Raw genomic sequence first — 24,396 nt, 5'->3', positions numbered from 1 at the left:
ACTTCCTTCAACTGGACATCACCACCAAAAGTTTCCATCACTTCCCAATAATGCCATCAAATTAATAATATACCTGTGTATTAATTCAGTGATTAGGTCAGAGGTCTCATGAACAACCTTTGAAAATGCTGCATTAAGTCCAAAACTTTGAACACAAGTAAGTGCCTTTTGGGAGGATATCTCCATAACAGTCACTGTTAACCTCATACCTAATCTATCCTAAGTAGCCAGAATTACTGCCACTATAGTCTAGTGGTTAAAATCATGGACTGTAGAGAGCAACAAACCTAATAAAAAGCTCTAATTTGATCAGTTAAAAGCTGTGTGATATGGGGAAATAAAGTCATCTAATAGATAGAGTTTAGGTAAAAATAATCCCTACCTCTGAGTGTTACTGTAAGACTCATGAGTCCGATGAGACAATGGGTATGATAAACATAGCACAGCCCAAGACATGTTATAAGTGATATATGGAAGCTCTTATTAATAGATTATTTATACTCCATGCCCAAATCCTAATTTTTTTCAAAGTCCTTTTCAAGTTTGAGGTCAAAAGCTTTATTCTGTTCTTTTCATCTTATTCTTGAGAACTCCAGCATAAATATGTGCTGATGTGAACTCCTAGTACAAGACAGATAGTGATTACTTAGTAAATTCTCTAATTAATTGATTGATGATTTAAAACAGAAAGGGCCAGGGAGAAACCTATAAGAGGATGTTGCTGGTACCAAGCCCCACTTCCCTCAAAACGAAACTAAGTTTGTTTGCAGTTATGGTGGACAAATTCTCAGTGCTTGCTGACACATATGCTCTCTATAGTTCTATACAAGTTTCTAGGGGCAAGCACAATTGCCCATCACACTATTCTGTTCATTAACACATCCATTATAGGCCTTAATGCTTTCCCTGAGCCACTTCCCTTACACTAATTTAAGTTTCTTAGAGCTTCTTCCCACATAAACTACCTACATCAAAATCCTTATCTCAGATTTTTGGAGGAACCAAGAAAAAGTCAGTACTAATACCACTATCTCCATATTGGACACCAAGTATCACGTTAGGTCTTCTACTTGCATTATCTTCTTTCATATTCTCAACATTTTTATGGGTTGGGGCATTGCCATTTCCATTTTCTTAACAAATTAGGAATCTAAGACTCAAATATTTTGTTCAGGATTACAGATAATAAGTAATCCCAGGGGCTACTTCTGAGCTAATAATTATATAGATAGAGGATAGAACATTTTAGGATAAAACTATAGGAAGTATATTATTGAAAGCAGAATCAGAGAAAATTTGATCTCTCTTTTGGATTTAGCCAACATTTGACAAAATTAAGATATAGAAACAATTTGTTATACTGTCCAGGGTAACAATGATCAAGATGCATTGCAGTCATAACTGGCATGTTGGATTGAAACCACTTCACACAACTCCTTAAACATAATAAAAAATTTAAAATGACAGTAGGATGTCACTTAAATACTTTCTTTATAGCTCATTTTCTTTATTCTTGGAAATAAAGACCAGAAGAAATGGCAGCAAAGAGCTACCCAAATGACTCTCATTCCATAAGAAAATTTGAGAAAATGAAAGGTATGTGGCCTCTTTGACCTGGAGAATTACACAAAGGAGACCTTTCTGGGTACTTAGGCACTGAACAGAAATATTTGGTTTGATGAAAAATATCGAGAAAAGTTCCTCTTCCATATTAAAACTCAAAATTGATTTCTTTTAAATCACCCCAAGCTACACAAGCCACATGCATAAAGGTGGTTGAATTATAATGTGAATTGACAAATCTAATATATGTAGATATGAAGATAGGTGGGAAAATGTTCAGGGAAGCAGAGGACAAAGATATATGTTTTCCCTCCACATAGAGCTCCCCTATGACCCAGCAATCCCACTTTTGGGCATTTACCCAAATGTTTACAAAGAAGACCACACTAAAGCTACCAGCACGACTATGTTTATTGCAGCACTATTTACTATAGCTAAGATATGGAACCAACCCAGATGCCCCTCAGTAGATGAATGGATCAAGAAAATGTGGTATATATACACAATGGAATTCTATGCCTCCATCAGAAAGAATGACATTGCCCCATTTGTTAGGAAATGGAAAGGCTTGGAAAAAATTATATTAAGTGAAGTAAGCCAGGCCCAAAGAAACATAGGTCCCATGGTTTCCCTTATTTGCAATACCTAGTATATGTCTGAGTAAAGCAGAAAAGGTCAGATAAGATGATGTTAGGGAAATGAACCCTAAGATATGTACTCCAATTTTTTTTTTCTTTCATGCGGTTGTTTCTAACACATTTATAAGATGATTTCTTTGTTGCTTTGTATGTCCCTCCCCCACAGTATAACCCCTGCTTTCACTGTATTTGATGTCAGTATAATTTGTGGAAGGGAAGGGGAAAAATAAATCGTTTAAATAGGGATACAGGTGGACCCATTGCAACAATGAGATGTACAAGAACTTTACAACTTTTGTGCATGGGGGGGGAGGGAGGGGGGAGGGGGAACAGGGAGGATTGGGTGGGAGGGGGAGGGAGGATGGGAAGGGATGGGAAGGGGAAACAAAGGAGGAGGCTACAATGCTTGATAAGAAATGTACTCATTATCTTGCCCATGTAATTGTAACCCCTCTGTACAGTATTTTCACAATAAAAAAAAGAAAAAAAAAGATACATGTTTTCCATACAGGGAGGAAAACACTGCATGACTAATATCTTTCTTAGATTTTTAAGAACTCTATTAGCCAAACTTGAGAATTAAAAAAAATTTATCTACAATTGGGGAGTGTTACCTAATTTAGCTGATATTAGCTGATATCACTATTACTTTGTTATTTTGTAGTCTAACTACAACTCAAGATTTTAATTCTTGTAGAATAAAAAGAGGGGGTATATTGAGGTGATGAGTTTGTTTATGGTAGAGCCCCAGGATCTTCACAGGAAATACAATAAAGTCCAAATGAGAATACTTCATATGTATATTGAGCCTTGAGATTATTAGCGAAAAGTCTATCAAATCTTTGTTATATATTAAATCTGTGGTGCCTTTTTCACACTTGTAATGTTACATGAAATCATAAAGGACCAGCCAATTTGAAGTGGCCATACTATTTCATTTTTAAATGGTCGCTTTTAAATGGTTTTCACTTAGAATGTGAGAGTATTACGTCATATTTACTGTAAATTTATTAGCTTGGCCATGAAGTTGTTTTGAGCCCTAGAAAAGGTATCTTCTCTCCAGGCAAGCTTTCATAGTATGCCCTCTAATTCACATTTTAATAAATGTCATTTCTGAAGTGCATTACCTCATGTTTTGGCTACAATCCAGAAGAGCCTGAGAGAATAAGAAAAATGTGCTTTCTGACTGATTCATCCATATTTTATTTTACTTTTCATTAAGAAATTACTCCTTGAAGAAAATCAATAATCTTCTGTGACTGAGGAGGGAGGTTAGGGTGTTACTATCTCAAACCAGAGTGCCTTCAGCCAGATATTGCTGATGAATTTTTGTCCTTTCTTGTTCTTGCAGCCTGGGTACATGGAGATCCCAGGAGAGTGGCTTATCCTACAGACAGCCAGGGCCACTTCTGTGGCCAGAAGGGCACTCCCAATGAGTGAGTATGGCCACGTTTACTTTGTGTGATTTTACTGTCTGAACTGGAGTCACATTAATCTTACTCGACTTCTTAAGAAGACTAAAATTCATGACAGAGGCTTTACCTCTGTCTTTTCCAACAGGTAGCTATAAGCAATTTGCAAGTGTCATACTATAGGACTTTAAATATGGTGCCATTGTTATGAAGCACTGTATTAGTGTGATAGAGTGGTGATAGCTTTCTAAAAACTCATCAACTTGAGAGGAAACACAAGTTGTGAGTTCAGGGCCACTCTAGGAAAAGAGAGAAGAGAGATCTTGTTTCAAAAACACAAAAGCCAAATTGGACATGGGTGGCTCACACTTGTAATCCTAGCTACTCAGGAAGCTGAAATTGAGGATCATAGTTCAAAGCCAGCCGCGGTAGTAAAGCACATGAGACTCTTATCTTCACTGAACTACCAAAAAAGTTGGAAGTTGAGCTGTGGCTCAAGTAGTAGAGTGTTAGTCTTGAGCACAAAAGCACAGGACAGCACTTAGGCCCTGAGTTCAAGTCTCAAGACTGGCACAAGAAATAAATATCCAAAACATAAACAAACAAAACACAAAGCCAGTTACCAATTACTCAGGTCTGGAAGTTTAGCTTTCCTGTAGGTTGACATCTGAACGATTGTGGTCTGAGAAGCCAGTCTAGGCAGGAAGGTCGAAGAGACTTCATCTCCAAAATAATCCACCAAAGATGCAGCTCAAGTGGTAGAGCACCAGCTGTATAAGCAAAGCTGAGTGAGCTCCAGGCCCTGATTTCAAAGGCCCCCCGCCCCCACACACACAGCATAGATCACACACACACACACACACACACACACACACACACATCATAGATCAGGTGGTTTCACATGCCTAATAGGTGAAAATCCCAGGATTCAGTTCCCAGCACAGAGAGAGGGGGTGGGGAGGGAGAAGAGGAGAAAGGGGAGAAGTGGGGAGAGGGAAGTTAAAGAAGGGAGAAGGGGGGGGGAGAGGGGACTAAATACACACACACACACACACACACACACACACACACACACACACACAGTCTGAAGGATAGATTAGACCAGTGGTTATTGTAGAGCAGTTGTTTGCTCATTTGGGTCAAAGCTCACTGATTTATCATTCCATCTTCCAAAGTAAAAGGCACACCCAGAAGATCTGTGGTGATTGGTCTGTTTTGAGTGCTGTGGACAATGTCCTTGAGTAGGGGAATAAAGCAATTATTTTCCAATCATAGCAGAAGTTTCTATTTTTTAAAAGGCATTTTTTAATTATTTTGTCTAAAATAACAAAATATAAAATCTCACATTTTAAGACTTTTTTTCTTTTTTCAGTAATCATTTCTTTTATTACTTGAGGCTGTTGCTAGATTTTGTGCTTCGTCGTAAGTAATTCAGTTCCTAGAAAAGCCAGTTTCAGATATTAACAAACAAAAAGCTCCCAATCATAACAAAGAACATGATTCAGAACACTAGAGTTTTGTTTTGTTTTAGTGGTGTCCACTCATCATAGATTTTTAAAAAGAGGTCATAAAATTCACAGAGTTATTGCAGACAAAGAAAATTCCAAAAATTTGGAGGAGGGATACATAAATCCTTAATCATGTCAGACTGAATTTATCAAAGAAAGTTTATTTTTATAAAAGGTCATCTGCCTATTGGAGAAAAGTAAATTCTGATTCAGGGTAGTAATTCTATTTTAGCCTCAGTAACTTAGAGAAATGTTAAACATTTCCAGCAAAATGTTCACAGGATGAAGGACAAAGAAAGCACCAGATAGTGGGGAAAAAATCTTACAAATCTCTGAATCTTTAGTTCTTTAAAAGAGACTATTTTTAAAAGGGCTTTTGTAACTATGGGTTTTCTAAGCCTAAGCCAATGACCCACTTCTTTCAAAAAAGAAAAAATGTGACACCACTAATTTCAGTACATAAAGATTATTCAAAAATAAACTGCTTAGTAGACAAACATAGTCATTTTTGTTTAAAATAATAATAATATATTGTTAACTAAACAGATCTCCAAAAATATGTGGATGATAATAAATTTTGATTCATCCATTTAAAGAAATAAAATGGGGGCTGGGAAGGTGGCTCAGTGGTAGAGCACTTGCCTTGCATGCTCGAGGCCCTGGGTTCGATTCCTCAGCATCACATAAGAAAAAAGCCGGAAATGGCCCTGTGGCTCAAGTGATAGAGTGCTAGCCTTGAGCTGAAGAGCTGAGGAACAGCACCCAGGCCCAGAGTTCAGTCCCCAGGACCGGACCCCCCCCACAAAAAAAAAGAAATAAAATGAAGCCATTGGGAATTATATTCATATTTTCAATAGTTGATTCTGTAATGGTCCTTTGTAGTTTCTCTGTTTATATATATATTTGTGTATACACACAAATGTGTGTGTGTGTGTGTGATGATGATGATGATGATAATTTGCTTCTTTCTCCTGAAATTATGTCCTCCTATATATCACTGGTATTTTCATAGCTTCCTTTTATATATTTAAATTGCTACTCTATTATTTTATGTGTATTGAGTAGAATGAAATAGGAATTAAACTTAAATTTTTCTCTAATTGCAAAGTAAATTATTTGAAACTGATTTGTTGAATAATATGCTTTCTATCCCTCTAACAAAAACCTAAGCCGGGTGCTGGTGGCTCACACCTGTAATCCTAGCTACTGAGGAGGCTGAGATCTGAGGATCACGGTTCAAAGCCAACCCCGGGCAGAAAAGTCCGTGAGACTCTTTTCTCCAATAAACCACTAGAAATCTGGAAGTGGTGCTGTGGGTCAAGCTGTAGAGCGCTCACCTTAAGCTGAAGAGCACCGGGATAGTGCCCAGGCCCAGAGTTCAAGCCCTGCGACTGACAAAAACCAAAAAAAAAAAAAAAAAAACTAACAAAATCACAATATAATATTAAATTTATATGTCTTTATTTCTGATCTTTCTAACATGTTCTAATATGTGTGTATATTGGAATATAATTGAAAATTTTGGTAAGAAAATTACTTTAACTAATTTAAACATGAAGTAAATTACTTTAAGCATAAAATAATCTCTTATTAAAATTTGTGAAAAAGTAAATTTTAATGTTAAGTTTATAAACATGAGTTTAATTGTATAAAAATGTACTTGAGGGAACTAGATGTAGAAAATGCAATGGAATAATGTTACCAAAACAGTATAGAGCTATTATAGAATTATACTGAAATTAATAAACCCAATTACAAATAAAAATTGGGGATATGATGAAGATACAATTTCAATAACAGCAGAAAACATTCATTTTCAACTACAGTGGCCCAGTCCATTTTACTTTATTTATTTGTTTGTTAATTTATTTGTTTCTAGTCTTGGGGCTTGAACTTTTGTCTGGGAGCTGTCTTTGAGCATTTTGGCTAAGGCTAGAACTGCACCTCTTGAGTGACACAGCTACACTCTTGTCTTTTTGGTGGTTAATTACAGATAAGTGTCTCATGGACTTTCCTGACCAGACTAGCTTCAAACTACAATCCTCAGATCTCAGCCTTCTGAATAACTAGGATTGTAGGAATGAGCCACTAATACCCAGCCTATTTTAAATTTTTTCAAAAGACAATTCGTACTGATTCTTTATACCTTCTGCAGCTGTTTGAATTATCACAGTAAAAATGTATATAGAACAATATTCAGCTTTTCTTCATTTTGAAAAAAAGGTGGATGATGATGTCATAGGATTATTAAGTTAATTTGGAATAAATAAAAAGTATTAAATTTAAAAAGTTAATAAATAAATGTGTGTTTGTATGCTTAAGTGAAATGCATATTTATCAGTATATGTAAATAAATAATTTATGCAGCCTCAAAGCCAGGGCACATATGTACTACGACATAACCATGAAAGTATTTCCACTCTTCAGTATTATGGTGACCTTCGATTTTCACTTCTGCAAAGGGTTCCCTCTAATTGAACTTAAAATTCCACATTTAGAAAGCATGTCATCCTATTTGGAAGGTAGAATCTGGCCTTCCCTGCTTTTCTAGGAGAAACACTGAGATTTTCTGAAATATCAAGACAGACAAAGCAGAGACTTCAAAGGAAGCCAAATGCCTGGTAGTTGTGAATGATTTTTTTCTGCTTTTTTTCAGCTTAGGGGAAATTCTTCATGACACTTGGGTTGGGGTTGCTTACTTTTTTCTTGAAATTTCCCCTAAAAAGGCAAGAACTTGATTGATTCTGATGCCACCTTCTGGCAACTGTAAAAACTTCAGCTTGTAAAGGTTATGCTAAAATGACTCTGAACATGGATACAACACCATTACCAAACTACAGCTGCCTGAAATGCCACCCCCACCTGCTTCCCCAGTGTGAGTTCCGATAAGAAGGAAAGGTTAAGAGGACAAAGTTCTTCCATCTAAGTGTTCAGTATGGCTTCCAAGTGTACAAACTTTTCACAGGATGGCAAGTGTGTCCCCTCAATCTCTTTAATCAAAATGCCCCTCATGGCTTAATTATGTGATATGGTAGAAAATAAAACAGTACATAATAAAGAGCTAATTATAAAAGTAATACTGTCCTGTCCTAAAACTTTTCATTCACAATCTTATTGCACAGTCATTTTTTTCTCTCTTTCTCTGGTTTTAGTTTGACTGCTAGATTTTAAACTATATATTTCAATAACATGCTTGTTATGTTTTCTACTTTATTGTTCAATAAAAATACTTATTCTGAATGAAGATATATTAATCCAAGTTGTGTACTTCCTAAACTTGGGGATGGATGATTCAGGCTGTGTAATTTGGTAATGGTGTAAAATTAGGCATGTTCAAAGTTATTTTACCATTGTTTTATTGCTTAAGCTTGAGATCCATTGGCAGCTTGCTTTTGAAAACAAAGATTTAACTTATTTGCATTACATTACCCCTTTGCTGATTCACCTTTTCTTGTCTTTGATTGGAGGATATTATCTCCCTCCCTACTCTTGTCTTCCATTTTTCTTTCCCTTTCCACCTTCTAGCTTCTATATGCTGGGCCAATTTCAGAAGTTAGAAACAAGAAAGGGTATTTAAATTTTGTCCTAAGTATGTAATTTTTATTGATTACGAGACCACTATATTTAATTTTTGTCACATTTCTGATATTAAAAAAATCAAACCTGGTATGTTAATAGTTACATGGGAGCATCTCACTCAAACTCTCTTCAATGTAGGGCAATTAGGTTTAATTGCCCTAATTTATTTTTTGCTTGTAAATTTTATCTGGAACAGCCTTCATCCAAACTACATAAAGACCAGACTGGCATGGACTTGGCATGGACCTCCTGCCTTAACCTGCCAAGAGCTGGGATTAGACTGTGTGCCTTCACACCCAGGCAGGGCTACATGTTCCCACCATTTTAAATACACTGCTTTTCAGGGGTCTCTTTTCTCTGAAGGCCTGTTTTGTTTTACTTGACTCAGGACTTGTTAAATTGTAGGTCTCTTACCTAGCTTTAATTCTGAAGATTCTCTACCTCACTAGACTGATTGTTATCAGATTTAGCAACTAAAAACACAGAGTGCCCAATTAAAGTTCAAAGAAAAAGCAAATCATACTTTTAGTATAAGAGTATCTTATTTACTGTTTCTTATACTTCAAGGCTGCTCTTTTATCCACAAACCATCCTCAAGTCACTTTACTGAGAAAAGAAAACACAAGAAGTAAACTTGCAGAATTCCTGGGATAGACTTTTAATTTATTCCCATTCTCCATTTGATGTACTGTTTAGCTATAGAGGGAAGGGAAAAAACAAATCGTTTAAACTGGAATACAGATGGACCCATTGCAACAATGAGACATACAAATCGTTATGTCGAAACGAACTTTACAACTTTGGTGGGGTGGGAGGGAGGAGGGTTGGGTGGGAGGAGTGGGGGGAGGATAGGATGGGAAGAGGAAACAAAGGAGGAGGCTATAATGCTTGATAAGAAATGTACTCATTATCTTGCCCATGTAATTGTAACCCCTCTGTACAGTATTTTCACAATAATTAAAAAACAACCCTTGAAGTGACTTTTTAACTTTGGGAAGTGTTTAAAATCATTTCTTCATTACTGATGTTCTGAAATCTCACAGTTAAATATACACTACTTTTAAAATCTTTTTGTTCAGTCCTTTGTTCAAACTTCTAATTCTGAAAAAATATGACTCCCATTAGTTTTGGAAAATTTTTCTTCCATTATTTCTTTGTTGTCTTCAACCTTTGTGTAGTGTATTATTAGTTCTCTATTGAAATGATTAGTCATACCATAGGCTTCTTGGATTCAACTCAATTAGTGATTTTTTTTCCTCTGTATTTTCCTTCTTCTTTTTTAACTGTTTTCTAGTTTTCTCATTTTTTCTAGACTTAGTTTTTAGTGTTGACATTTATAATTTTAATCTAAGCTCTTTCTTGTTTTCCATTATCCCTTTATAATAACATCACATATGATGTTATAGTAACATCACGTTTTTGTAGAAAATCTGCATAAATGGTTCAAAATATATTGATGCTATTTTGAAGGAATTTTCTATGTCCTGAATGATATCAATTTTATCCCACATCAGTTTTTGTTTACTATAATATTTCTCTTTGTTTCTGGTTCCTTTTATACTCTTTTTTTTTTGGTTCCAGTCATGGGGCCTGAACTCTGGGCCTGGGCACTGTCCCTCAGCTCTTCAGCTCAAGGCTAGCGCTCTACCACTTGAGTCACAGCGCCACTTCTGGCTTTTTTCTTTTTGCTTATGTGGTGCTGAGGAATCGAACCCAGGGCCTCATGCATGCAAGGCAAGCACTCTACCACTGAGCCACCTTCCCAGTCCCCTTTTATACTCTTGATGCTTGTTGACTATCAATTCTTACTAAAGAAATAGTACTAAGTTGCTTGTACAGATTTGTTGGTGAGATAGTTTTCCAAGAAGGCTATTGCAGTGATCAGATTTCTGTAGGTCATTAGTTCATAGGAGATCAGATGCCAGGAAAGGACTTTCAGAATATGACAGATTGGAGGTGGGATGACAAATCTCACAAAAACTTTCACTATTGTTAGAGGGAAAGGGTTTGTTTAACAAAAAGGTGTCGCCTTTTCCTGAAGCCTGGGGATTCTAGATGTCTGGATACTAGGAAAGTACAAAGGTCCTGATTTGTACGAGAGGTTTCTATGTTAGCCTTCTTTTTTTGCTGGTCCTGGGGGTTGAATTCAGGGCCTGAGCACTGTCCCTGAATTCTTTTGCTCAAGGCTTTGTGCTCTACCATTTTGTGCCACATTACCACTTCCAATTTTCTGGTGGTTAATTGGAAGTAAGAGTCTCATGGACTTTCTTACCTGGGTGGGCTTTGAACTGTGATCCTCAAATCTCAGCCTCCTGAATAGCTAGGATTACAGGCATGAACCACCAGCACCAAGCTCTATGTTAACTTTTAACCCATCTCCCTGCTTTTCCTGTCCTGTGTTCTGTATTTTTTGTGATTTCTAATGGGCCAATCTCGCCCTACTCTTTCTATCACCCTGTTCCTTATGCACTCCAACCAGAAATTGTTGAAATGTTGAGCAAAGGGAACAAATACCATGCTTTCTATCTTTAGCAAGTGCAATAAGGTTTATGCATTGCTTTCACTTGTAGTATTTTATTTTTATGAATCTCCTCAAGAGACATGGGGCTTAAAGTTCACTACAAAATATGAACTTACAGTTTGTGTTTGCTTTTAGATTTTAAACATTTTGGTGGAAATAAAGTTACTTCCTCAACCATAGCCTTATCATTGTTCATCTGAACTATCACCATCTACTCTGTAACTGATGAATCTGAGGTCCTGTGAAGTTACAGGAGATCAGAGAGACTGGGAGAATGGTTATATGTTTTTGCTGGAAAATATCAGAGAGAATGCTAAGACTTTGGGAAAAATACTTACTCTGCAATTACTCTCATTCCTTCCACATTTGATAAGTGTCTAGAATGGACTAGACCCTAGGCTACATTTTAGGGAGGTGGGAATAAAAAGATGGATAAGGTTTTAGCCATACCCTGAGGATAACATAGTCTGGTGAATAACTTGAATTTATGTAGCATTTTACAGTTTATAAATCAGTTTTACCTATGGTGGATTCTTGATTTATGGGTAACAGTTTTAACTCCTCTTAAGGGATCCAATGATCCATGGTATGTAATAATGTTTTCATTTTCATAGGTACAAATTTGAATCCCATGCATGGTGTGGTTGTGTGGATGGTTTTGTTGCCTGAGTGGTGACTGACACTTGTGGCTCTCTAGGTAGCCGAGCACATATTGTGCTTGGATTTATAACCAACTGACCAAGCCATTTGAATTTAATGGGATATAAACATGAAACAGGTTTATTTTTCTTTTTACCATTGCCTTTAACATACTCTTTCAAATCTTTTCCTTCTTGAGCTTTGATATCTTAGGCAGACTATACAATTTTCCAGATATGCTTCATTGTTAAAAATTTTAGTATAATCCCAGTGTGAGACCATAGTTCATGCCTGTAATCTCACTTAATCAAGAGGTAGAGATCTAGAAGATCACAACTCAAAGCCAAGCTGAATTGCAATATTAAGACTTCCATCTCAACCTATAAGACGGGTATGGTGTTGAATGCTTGTCACTCCAGCTATGCAGGAGGCAAGGATCTTAGTCCAAAGAAGCTCATGAAAAAAATGTGATTTTTCTCCAAAAATAAGTATAGCAAAACAAAAGGCTCAGGGCATGGCACAAATGGTAAAGCCCCTGTAAAAAATAAGCACAGGGCCCCAAGTTCAGACCTCATGGTTTCAAAAAAATTAATGTAACAATTAGTAAAAAAAAAATTCATGCTCTTTTCTGCTAGCCTCTCAGTTCAGGTTCAACTCTGTAAAAGAACTTGGAGCAGGGGAAAAGAGTCTGGTTGGCAGTTCCAATTCTCCCCTCCCCCCCTTGTGATGCTCTCTTTATCAAGGTGTGAGGGATAGAAGGCAAAGGAAGGATCTCTTTCCTTTTCTTTGATGGTCACTACCCCAGTTCCATATGGTTGTTGGTTACTGTGGCTAAGACCTAACTGACTGGCCATCAGTTCCCTTGGGAGTAAGCACCCACAAGCTGACTCTCTTGTGGAGAAGAGAAGGAGTTTTTTCTGAGTCCTCACTGAATAAATTGTTTGATATGAATGGTTTTCCCTGCTCCAAATTCCTCTAGCTCCATTCCTGGTAGTCTTCTGGAGTCTCTTCTGGAGTCACTTCTGTAGTCTTTCATTGTCACTCAGAGTCCAGGAGGCTCAAACCCATATGCTTGACTCCTTATCGTACTATGATTTAAGTCCCTTTCATTGCTTGGGGATTTGATATGAATGTACTGGGAACATGCTTCCTCAGTGGTTAGGTCTGTGATTCTTAAGATGTAGTTTAGAGACCACTTGGATCCTCTGGAGCACAGGGTGAAACCATGTTAGTTCCTAGGCTCTTAGGGATTGAGAGTCAGTAATCAGGATTTTTAATGAACACTGTAAGTTTTATTTAGGTATGCTGTATTGAATAAATATTTGTAGACTAGACCTTATCTTATGTCCTTCCAATACCACTGTGAAATAGGTAGGGTCAGTATTACAAAAAAACTGAGATTCAAAAGGACATTAACTTGTCAAATGGCAGAATAATAATCCATTGAAAGCTAGTGACTCCACAGAAGGGAAATATTACTCAATTTAGTTACCTTTTTCAGATTGCTAAAACAATACATGTTTATTTTAGAAAATCCATCATAAGATTTAGACATAATAATTTCTTTGTGCATGTAATTTGTTACACCTGTTTTCAAAAATTAAAAGTTATATTTTAATAATCTTTAGTAATCTACTTCCTAAAATTAATGTATTATGAATTTCTCCATATATTAAACATATTCTTTTGCATGATTATTGGTAACAAACATAATCCTTCTATTTGTGAATATACAGTTTTGTGTTTAGTCAATTTCTTACTTACAGATAATTTAATTATTTCAACCTTGTATAATTACAAAAATTACTGTCTAGAGAAAATAGAGCTAATTTTTAAAGGTCAAAGGTTAAAAGGGTTTGAAGTTTGACACGTTGTAGCACATTTTTGTGGTCACTAAAAATTATTTTTTGTTATTTTTTAAAAGGAAGAAGCCCATTTTGTTCTATTTTAATCTGTTCAGATGTGCCAGTCCTGCCATCATGGTAAACCTACAGTGCCCTACCACACAGGTAAGGAGAAGTTGCCTTGCTGTCAGTGTGATAATTCCCTAATGTTCTTGGATGGAAGAATTCATAAATTTTATTGGAATCTTGTGTATGGATCACCTAAGTATCACTCATGCTTATTCCTATGTAATTAAGTAGAAATCAATCATTTTGGAGTTCCTAAGGAGTATTGATGGTTATCTTATCCAATCATCTACTTTATAAATAAATAACTGCAGCCCTAAGAAGTAGATGTTCTTTTCTCAAGATCTATAACTATTGTATCTAACAAATTTTATTTTTCAGTGACTGAATAATGTTTGTTCTTTTGAGCATGTAACAGTACAAGGTGGATGTTCATGGTCAGTGAATTTTTCTCCATGTTTCTTCCAACTAAAGACTCTACTATTCCTTCAGGACTCTTTATTATCTGCATCCAGCTACCAGAAAGAGACAGGGACAGCAAACAAAAATTCTCCTGGCTTTAACAGCCTTAGATTGGAAGTTGCACATTACAATTCTAATCATATGCCACCACAAAGATGTATTATTTTTGTATGATTTTTTTTACCTAGACAGGAGGAAGGACTGAAGAATTGTAGTTGTGAGATAATCAGCCTTTTCGCTATCATAGAACAAAAGGCACAAATCCCAGTGGATGGTCAGTGTCTTCATGGTCTTCCCTGTGCCTCCAGAGTACTCTTCTTCCCAAAGGAGAACATAGTCTCATATAGTACGATTGTTAACTCAAAGTCCAAGACTATGAGTGATATACAGCTCTCTCTCCATAGGATCTTGATACTAACTGCACAGTGAGGAATGGCTAAGAAACCTAGAAGATAAACTCAATTAAGAAAGAGAGAAATACAGAGCAGTCTGTGATGAACAATGATGGAGAACAATCTTTTATTTGACCTGGATTGTGTTCTCTGGGAGGAGCTTCCTTATCCATTCATTCTGTGTACTGACCTTGGAAGCTTTTCTGGCCATTAGCCACTAAGCCACACTATTTTTGTGCACTGAAAATTAGACTCTGTGACAGGCATGTAGGTTTAACATATATATATATATATATATATATATATATATATATATATATACATATAATCTTTAAATGATAGTACAATATTTGCCATTCAACAAAGCAGTTGATGAATGTTGAAAACAAACTTCACAACTTTGTGGGGAGGTGTAGTTGTGGAAGTGGGAGGGAAGGGATGGTAGGGGAAAAACAAAGGAGGAGACAACAATGCTTAATAGGAAATGTACTCATTACCTTGCTCGTGTAACTGTAATTCCTCTATACAGTGTTTTTGCAATAAAAAATGTACAAAAAAACCAAAACAGTTGATGAATACAGTGCACGTCAATCAATATCATCCCTTTCAACATCACCCTTCCCTCCCCACCCACTCCTTCCTTCACTTTTCTTAATTCTTTAGGTTATGTATTGGATTATTTTTGCCACTTAACAAAGCAGCCTATGCATACAATGCATCTTGATCTGTGTCATCCCTTCAACATTTTCACCCACTTTGAGCCAACATTTCCTTTCCTTTGTAAAATATTTTGTAGTATGTACAATGAATTCTTTAAAAATTATTTTATGGTAAGATGCTATACAGAGGAGTTACAGTTACATGAGCAAGAAATGTACTCATTACAATGAATTCTTGACTTTGTTCTCCCCACTTCATTCCTTCATTTATCTACCCCTGTCCCCTTGGCCCCATTCCACCTCTTGCAAGTACTCATTTCCTGGTACTTATTTTGTTGAGCTTTGACTTAGTCTTTCTAAAGAATTTTACTATTTGAGCTTTCCCATAGAGTCTATTATACTTCAGTTGATTCATTTGTAACCCCTTGCATACCACACAGTGTGCTCACTTATAGATTTATAAGTATATTCTAACTACCACAAATGAGGGAAACTGTGCAACTTTTGTTTATCTGTGTCTGGCTTATTTCACTTAATGTAATTTTTTCCAAGTCTTTCATTTCCCTTAAGATCAGTACAATATCAAAACAACACTGAGATTTCACCTCATCCCAGTTAGAATGGCCAATATCAAGAAAATTGAAAATAACAAATACTGGCGAACAAAAGGAAACTCTATTACACTGCTGGTGAGAATGTAAGCTTGTTCAACCACTCTGGAAAGCAGTAGGGTGAGTCCTCAAAAAAAAGAAACATGGAGCTGCCCATCAATCCTACTAATGGGCATTTATCCAATGGAACACAAACAAGATTACAATAAAACCATCAGCACAACCATGTTGAATTGTAACACTATTTATCATTGCTAAGATATGGAATCAGTCCAGATGCCTCTCAATGAACGAATGGATCAAGAAAATGTGGCATATACACACAGTAGAATTCTACTCATCCATCAGCCATGCAGTTTAGTGCCTCAGAGATGAACAGAGAAAGGCCTTTCTAGGCTAGCTCATTATTTCTTTGATATTATGGCAACCTAACTAACTTAGCAGAACTCCTGACTCATTTCTTGTTCCCATATATTCAAAGATCTTTTCTAGAATTAGTTCAAAGAAGAACTAGATCTTAGTTCTTGTGACCACTTCTTCCTACTCTTCCAAGGTCAAATTCTTCACCTTGTTTGTACCAATAACTATCGCCTTTTATAATTTCAATTTCAAGTTGTCCTCTATCCTCTCTGATTCTAACATTCCAGACCTAGTGACTCTAACATTCCAGCTCCAGCGATTCTTCTATCTCATGTGAACCTTCATACCCACTTACTTCTTCATAAACCATTCAGCTTCCTCACATTTACCCTTATGAAACCACAATCCTACTTAATCCCTCATTTCCTTTACACTCTCTGTACTTTCCTGACCAAATGTTATCCCTAGCTAAATGTTGCTGTCCATACTCCATACCTGAATCTAAGGAGCTATGTATTCCTATAAAAATACAGTAGTCCTCTAAATTTAAGACATAATGTCAAATGGCTCCTTTAACCATACTAAAGACCCTATGTCCAATCACTAGCATCTTCCTTAGGGAACTCTTCATAATCTCACCCACTATCTGACTACATTGTATGACACTCCCTTTGAACTCTGCACTTGAGTCCTATAGACCATTTGTTGTTCTTCCAAGGATGCAGGCCAGCTTTGGCCACCAAGGTTTTGCCTTTCTTATTCAATTTACCTAGCGTATTCTTCCTTTACATGAGTGCCTGGCTGGGTCATTAATGTTCAAGTTTTTCTACAAAGGTCACCTGCTTAGTGAGGCTTACTGGAATCTCACTCAGTCATTCCTCAACTCTATATTTCTTTTTGCCTTATTTATTTCTATAGCTTTTGTTACTGCTTTATAATAAAAATATTACTTATATTTCTTCATTATCTGTCTCTCTATTTAGAAGGCACATTGCCTGAGGGCTAAGATCTCTATTTTGTTCATTACTGTGTTCTTAGTGCTTGGAGCAGGTTCAGGTAGGTGGTGGTCAGTAAATATTTATCAAATGAATGAATGAATGTTTTCCTATACTCCATTAAGGAATTTTTCCACTGGACTATCTACTGTTCCATTTAACTTACAGAGTATATGCTTATTTGTTACATTTTAAGAATGATTTATCAGATCCCCTTTTTTCATAGTAAATATAATATTTTAATCTTCAATGCAACTCACACTCCTAACCATCAAATCTTAGTAGGGAGCTAAGCCAATCTGAATTGGCAGAAAAAATATTGATAGATAATTACATTATATTCAGAGTACCCTTTGTGGTACACAGAGACAGAATTGAGTCGGGATATATTTTAGCTGCTAATAATGCAGCCTTAATTCTAGTCTTCCAGACAATGGTGTACCTCCTGATCTGAGTTATCTTTGTATGTTCTATGTTTTAGTTAACTGCCATCATTGTCCAGGCATGTGTCACAAGTATTTAAATGACAGACTGTGATCAACTAGGAAATACAACCCCAATGTAACCTTCAGTTTGGGCTAATTACATGTTGATTGCTACTATTTAGAGTAAACAAATTCGTCTAATAGATGCAAAGACTAAAGAACAGTTGCTATATTGTTTTGTTTGTATTGTAACATTTATGTCTGGAAGAAAACTTGCTGTGATTCTCTCTCTCTCTCTCTCTCTCTCTCTCTCTCTCTCTCTCTCTCTCTCTCTCTCTCTCTCTCTCTCTCTCTCTCTCTCTCTCTCTCTCTTTCTCTCTCTTCTCTCCCTCCCCCTCTCCTTATCTCTTCCGCCTATGCCAGCCTTGGGAGTTTGAACTCAGGGCCTGGGCATTCTCTCTGAGCTTTTTTGCTCAAGGCCAATTTTCTACCACTTGAGCCACAGCTCCACTTTGGGCTTTTTGGTGGTAATTGGCTTTACTGCCTTGGCTGGCTGAGATCCTCAGATATTAGCCTCCTGGGTAGCTAGGATTACAGGTGTGAGCCACAGAGTCTGGCATATGCAACTCTCCTTAACAAGCCACATTAAAAAATTACTTTCCTTTATATGTTACACTCACAGCACTTTTATATATGTGGTATAATTGTGTATGCATTTGTAAGTGTGGAAATTGTCCCAAAACAGTTGGGTACTATCATACAAAGCATATAAAAGCATTATTATTTTTCTATTTACTTTTATAAATCCACTGAAACATGTCCAAATGGAAAACTAGTTTTTTTTTCAGCATCATATGAGTAAACAAATGAAGGTTAACTGTCTGTGTATTAGCTCCTAATATGTCAATGATTTATACAATTTAGCTCCAATCATATCCAATTTTTACCATTTGCATTGATAATTGTAACCTTCTTCTGAAACAAAAGGGGGCATATTGCACATGTGAATATTCCTATATAGTTCTTTAGCTTTTTAAGTTGATTCTTGTAGAACCTACAATAGTCTCTCTTAGGCACATACACACACATACATATACATAGGTGGATATAAATCTGAGATTACTTTGACAGATTAACAATCTAAGATTAAGAGATTGTAGCAATATACATTTCCTGATTGTTATAGTTGTGCAACTTATTGCCATTGAGTAATCTATTATTTCTCACAGCTACATGTAAATTTACAATTGTCATAAAATCAAAAATTAAATATAGCCGGGCCCCAGTCCAGTGGCTCATACCTGTAATCCTAGCTACTCAAGAAGCTGAATTGATACATTCATAGATCCTACACAAATTCAAGAGGCTGAATGCTGGCTCCAAGCCAGCCCAAATCTGAGAGACTCTTAACTCCAATTCGCCATCTTGGAGTGGAGATGTGACCAAGAGCCAAGCAAGAGCATGTGGCCCTGAGTTCCATCCCCAGTACCAGAACAGATAAAAGAAAAAGTTAATAATAGGTCAATTACTGTACAACACCTTGTTGTTTTAACACAGCGACAACATCATAGCACACTGAATAGAGATTGGAAATTATATGGAATTTAATTCATGAAAGTCTAGAAAATGTCCTTGTGCTCTGTAGATGGGTGATAGTGTTTTGCTCCTTACTCTGGTGGATAAGTCAGAAGTCTTGTCTTATAGACATTTCTCATTTGTCCTCAACTCAGTTCCCACACACCTTTATGTTCTTTTTTTCCCCAGGTCTGTGTTTCTAAGTGCCCAGAAAAATTTTTAACTTATCTGGAAATGCAACTTTTGTCCAAAACAGACAAAAGTTATTGGGAATACTACCGTCAATTCTGTAAGCCCACTGCTCAGCCTGCCAAGGTATGTGTATTTAAGCTTAAAACTGGAGACAAATTTAACTTTTTTTAAGTTGCAAGTATAATATGACTCATTTTTTACTGGACAAGTTCCTTCATCTAGGAAATGGTTATTAAAGGCATTGTTCCATTAAAACAAAATGTACGTGTGAACTCATAAAACACATACCATTCATAGTATATCATTATATAAACTGGGTATATTATGAAAACTGCTAAGTCTGATAAGTTAGCTTTTCAACTATTCACTGACATGAACAAATTCTGTACATGTTTTGTTTTGTTCTGTTTTCAGCTAAGAGCTAGGATTTAATGTCCTCTACCAATACTATTTCACTAATGTGGAAACTCAGTAACAAGAAGTTTACATCAAAGCCCATTCTGATAATGACCTCTTAAAAAGAAAAAAAGATGGAGATTTATAAGGGATTTCTAAAGCTTTATTATATTAATGGTTGGTAGGTCAGAGAAGATGCTGTTTTTCCAGAAAAACAGTGAAAGATCAGAGACATAGGGATGTCTCTAAGACAAAGACTCATGCACTTTCCTGGGTGCCACTTGGCTTCAGGGAGTCAGATTTTATTACTATTGATCTTATTAAAGTATATAAAAGAGTTTTCCAAGCAAGAAATGGTTTGTAGTAATCTTATAATTACTAGTTTTGAGGGAATTATTCAGAATAATGAGATTGAAAGAGTTCAATTTTTAAAGAATGAAATTTTTATATTGAGCATGAAAGTAGTTATCATACAATCATTGGTGTGTTGACATGTTCTTCCTCTGTTTCAGTCTCTCACAGAAGTCTTATTGAATGGTGACTGTCCAACAGCAGTGTTTCCAAGCAGACCTTGTAAGTGATGATGAATTTTACCAGGAATTGCTAGGTACTGGTTACTCATGCCTGTAATCCTAGCTACTCTGGAGGCTGAGATCTAAAGATCAAGGTTTGGGGCCAGTTCAGCCAGACAAATCTTGGGAGACTTTTAACTCCAGTTAACTAGCCAACAACTGGAAGTGGAAGCATGGCTCAAATGGTAGAGCACCTGCACTGAGAAAAAGCCAAAGTAAAAGATAAGGCACTGAGTTCAAGCCCTGGCTTAAGCACTAGGAGACAAAGAAAGGAAGGAAGGAAGGAAGGAAGGAAAGAAGGAAGGAAGGAAGGAAGGAAGGAAGGAAGGAAGGAAGAGAGGGAGGGAGGGAGGAAGGAAGGAAGGAAGGGAGGAAGGCAGGAATGAAAGAATGAAGGAAGGGCAAAGGAAAGGAAGGAAGAGCAAAGGAAAGGAAGGAAGAAGGAAAGGAAGGAAGAGAGAGAGGAAGGAAGGAAGAGACAAAGGAAGGAAAGAAGGAGAAGGAAGGAAGGAAGAAGGAGAGAGAAGAGGGAAGAAGGGAGTGAGGGAGGGAGGGAAAAGGAAAACAGAATCTACAAAGTTACCAAGTTGAATTAAGTCTCCTTATGTTATAATAGATAGGCTGGGGCCAGAAATGGTCTGATAACTGGCCCTAGGTCATAAAATAAGGAGGAAATGAATGTAAATCCCATTCCCTCTCTCCAGTCAGAATCATTTCCACCTAAGCTCAGTGAGATTTGGGCTTTCACTTCATAAACATACAAGAAAAATCCTGAATTTTTAAAAAAACTTATCACATCAATTATCTGGAAGTTTATGAAGCTATATAAGGGCAAACTCACTCATATGTGTGTGTACACACACACACACACACACACACACACACACACACACACACACACATATACGTACACACATTTATATAAATTTTTCCTGTATTAAGCCTAGAGTTTGCTTAGAAATAACCTGAGGAGTGAGTGTGCAGGGAATATACTAGTCTTTACAATTTGCATTTAAATCTTTATGTCTTGTTAATGAACCTTATTTTATTTCTTAAAAATTTTAAACTTTAATCAGTCTAATTCTGTTTAGAAAATAATGAAGTGAGGATTCATTTTCCTTTCTTAAGGACATAAGTCTAACTGCAGAGAGAAACTTTCATAAAGATATCCATCAAAATATCCACGAAAGGGGCTGGAGGCATGTCTCAGTTCATAGAGCCACTAGCTTGAAAGCATTAGTTGGAAGGCATCAGGTACCAAGTTTGAGTCCTTGTCTAGGACTTAAAAATATTCATTCAAAGTAATAGTAGCAACAATAAAAATAATATAAAACAAACACTAAAACAAAGAGAAAAGTAAAACAAAAACACTGCTATACTGAAAATGATAAAACCTTGAAGTAATGCAATGCACTCATTGCATAAACTATTTTAGAATTAATAAATGTAAATACTACAATAACATGCATCCATAAGCTCAAATTTTAAATAAATGCGGATTGATATATCATGATAAGTATGTAGAAGTTAAAATGAACAAAAATAAATTATTTGAAGAGAAAGAAATACATATAGTATTAGGAGATGGTTTAGAGTGTGTGGTAAAATTGTGGGCATTTCCAGTCTTCTTTATTTTTTTTTTCTGTTACTCTGTGTTTCTACAATGAGTGTTTCTTTTTAAATTTTTTTTGTCTAGATTTTTTTAAATTTTTATTTTTTTATTGTGAAAATACTGTACAGAGGGGTCACAATTACATGGGCAAGATAATGAGTACATTTCTTATCAAGCATTGTAGCCTCCTCCTTTGTTTCCCCTTCCCATCCCTTCCCATCCTCTCTCAGCCCCTCCACCTAATCCTCCCCGCTACCACCCCCCCCACCAAAATTGTAAAGTTCATTTTTCGACATAACGACTTGTACATATCATTGTTGCAATGGGACCACCTGTATCCCTACTTGAATGATTTGTTTTTCCCCTTCCCCTCCACAAATTATACTGACATCAAATACAGTGAAAGCAGGGGTTATACTGTGGGGGAGGGACATACAAAGCAACAAAGAAATCATCTTATAAATGTGTTAGAAACAATCACATGAAAGAAAAAAAACATTTGAATACATATCTTAGGGTTCATTTTCCTAACATCACCTTATCTGACCTTTTCTGCTTGACTCAGACATATACTAGATATTGCAAATAAGGGAAACCATGGGACCTATGTTTCTTTGGGCCTGGCTTACTTCACTTAATACAATTTTTTCCAAGCTAACAAAAGGGGCAATGTCATTCTTGGAGTGAGGTGGTATCTCAATGTCTTTTTAAATTTTTATTGTTATTATTATTTATTATTCCTGTACTCTCTCCTAGTTTTTCCCTCCTGTACCCATCCTCAAGTTATATAGTTCATTTTAACATAGTGTCTAGTGAATATTACTGCTGCATTTGTTCACCCTTTGTCCCACCATTTCTGTGCCCCCCTGAAAAAAATAGAAAAAATGAACAAACAAGACAAAAAGAGAAAAAAACAGAAATGAAATCAGCAATGAAGAAAAAAATCCCTGTTTCCATTTCGTGGAGTTCATTTCAATAAATACTGTTTTCTATGATCAGATGCACATAGACATTGCACTTTTGTGTTCCTCTCCTAAGAATATCCTCCTTTGGTTTCATTGTGTGAATGCCTAGAGTCCTGTTTAATTTATCATATTCCAGTGTATATTAGATTTAGCTTTTGTATCAGAAAGTAAACAGGCATTGTTTGTCTCTCTGAGTTTGGCTTACCTCACTTAACATGATTTGTTCTAGGTCCATCCATTTCCCTGTAAATGACATAATATTATACCTTCTAATGACTTTGTAAATCCATTGTGTATAGTTACCACATCTTTTGGATCCACTCATCTGTTGTAGGGCATCTGGGATGTTTCCATAACTTGGCTATTGTGAATAGTGTGTAAATGAACACGGGTGTTCAAGTATCTTTATGGTATTCTGGCTTGTGATGGAGTTCTAGATAGATGCCCCAGAGTGGTATGGCTGAGTTATAGGGAAAATCTATGTTTAATTTTTTGAGGAACATCCAGACTGCTATCCAGAGTGTTGTACTAGGTGACATTCCCACCAACAGTGTAGTGCATAGGGTTACTTTTCCCCCAGATCCCTGACAATATTTGTTGTTGTTCAAGTATCTATTTCTTTTAATAAGAAAGACATATGCATTAGAGTAGCTACTGCCATATACATTTCTTAAATGCTCCCTTTACTCTTGTCTGGGTCATTAAAAACCTCTGAGCAAAGCTTGTTCTACAATATTATTCATCAGAAAGCCGTAGGCAATGGCTATTGGTAGCCAAGAATAATATTAGAAGTTTAATCTAGAAAGATAAAAATAAATCTTTAGTCCTGGCAGGTGCCGTAGGTATAAAACTGTAAGACATAGTCTTAACCTTACAAGTGTAATTTGGCTAAGTCATTCAATTGAAAATGTACAATGAAGATTCACAAATGAATAAGGTATAGTGTCTAGTCATAAGTGAGGGCAAATTGATCCCTCTATTGTGTGTATTTTAAAAAGTCTAGTCATAAGTGAGGGCAAATTGATCCCTCTATTGTGTGTATTTTAAAATATTGCTTCATATTGTGATCTTATTTGCTGTCCATTCTATTCTGAGAAGCATCAGAAAACCTTTCAATAATCATATAAAGGGCAAAAAACTATCTTTTTCAAGCAATTTACATGCTTAGAGAGGAACTAATTATAAATAACAGGAAATGTTAGAATGGAGAGCATTGTGGAAGAGGTAGAAGAGTGACCCTTGTCCTTGTGCTTTACTTTCACAGTTCTCCACCGATGTTTCCCTGACTTCTCCACGAGAAATGGCACTTTAACAGTAGGGAGCAGAATACTGTTCGAAGATGGAAGTGGAAAGACAAGAAATGCTGTAGAACTCAGAGAGGCTGCAAAGTACACTGGTTTATATATCTAT

At 36.3% G+C, this 24,396-nt stretch overlaps 1 protein-coding gene across 5 annotated transcripts in view; it reads left to right on the top strand.

The window, feature by feature from the left end:
* Positions 1–24,396, top strand: part of Slc44a5 (solute carrier family 44 member 5) — a 349,067-nt gene that overhangs the window by 292,431 nt on the left and 32,240 nt on the right. For all 5 annotated transcript variants that reach the window (XM_070007306.1, XM_070007302.1, XM_070007303.1 and 2 more), the window contains 5 exons: positions 3,553–3,637; positions 13,785–13,869; positions 19,439–19,564; positions 20,350–20,410; positions 24,251–24,374. In XM_070007306.1, coding sequence (XP_069863407.1) covers positions 3,553–3,637; positions 13,785–13,869; positions 19,439–19,564; positions 20,350–20,410; positions 24,251–24,374 — 481 coding nt within the window. The remainder of the gene's footprint in view (positions 1–3,552; positions 3,638–13,784; positions 13,870–19,438; positions 19,565–20,349; positions 20,411–24,250; positions 24,375–24,396) is intronic.

Source organism: Dipodomys merriami, unplaced genomic scaffold (assembly GCF_024711535.1).
Source record: "Dipodomys merriami isolate MVZ:Mamm:240054 unplaced genomic scaffold, mDipMer1.0.p SCAF_7, whole genome shotgun sequence".
Taxonomy (NCBI): domain Eukaryota; kingdom Metazoa; phylum Chordata; class Mammalia; order Rodentia; family Heteromyidae; genus Dipodomys; species Dipodomys merriami.
The sequence above is the reverse complement of the archived record's forward strand: the minus strand, read 5'-3'. Positions and strand labels throughout refer to the sequence as shown.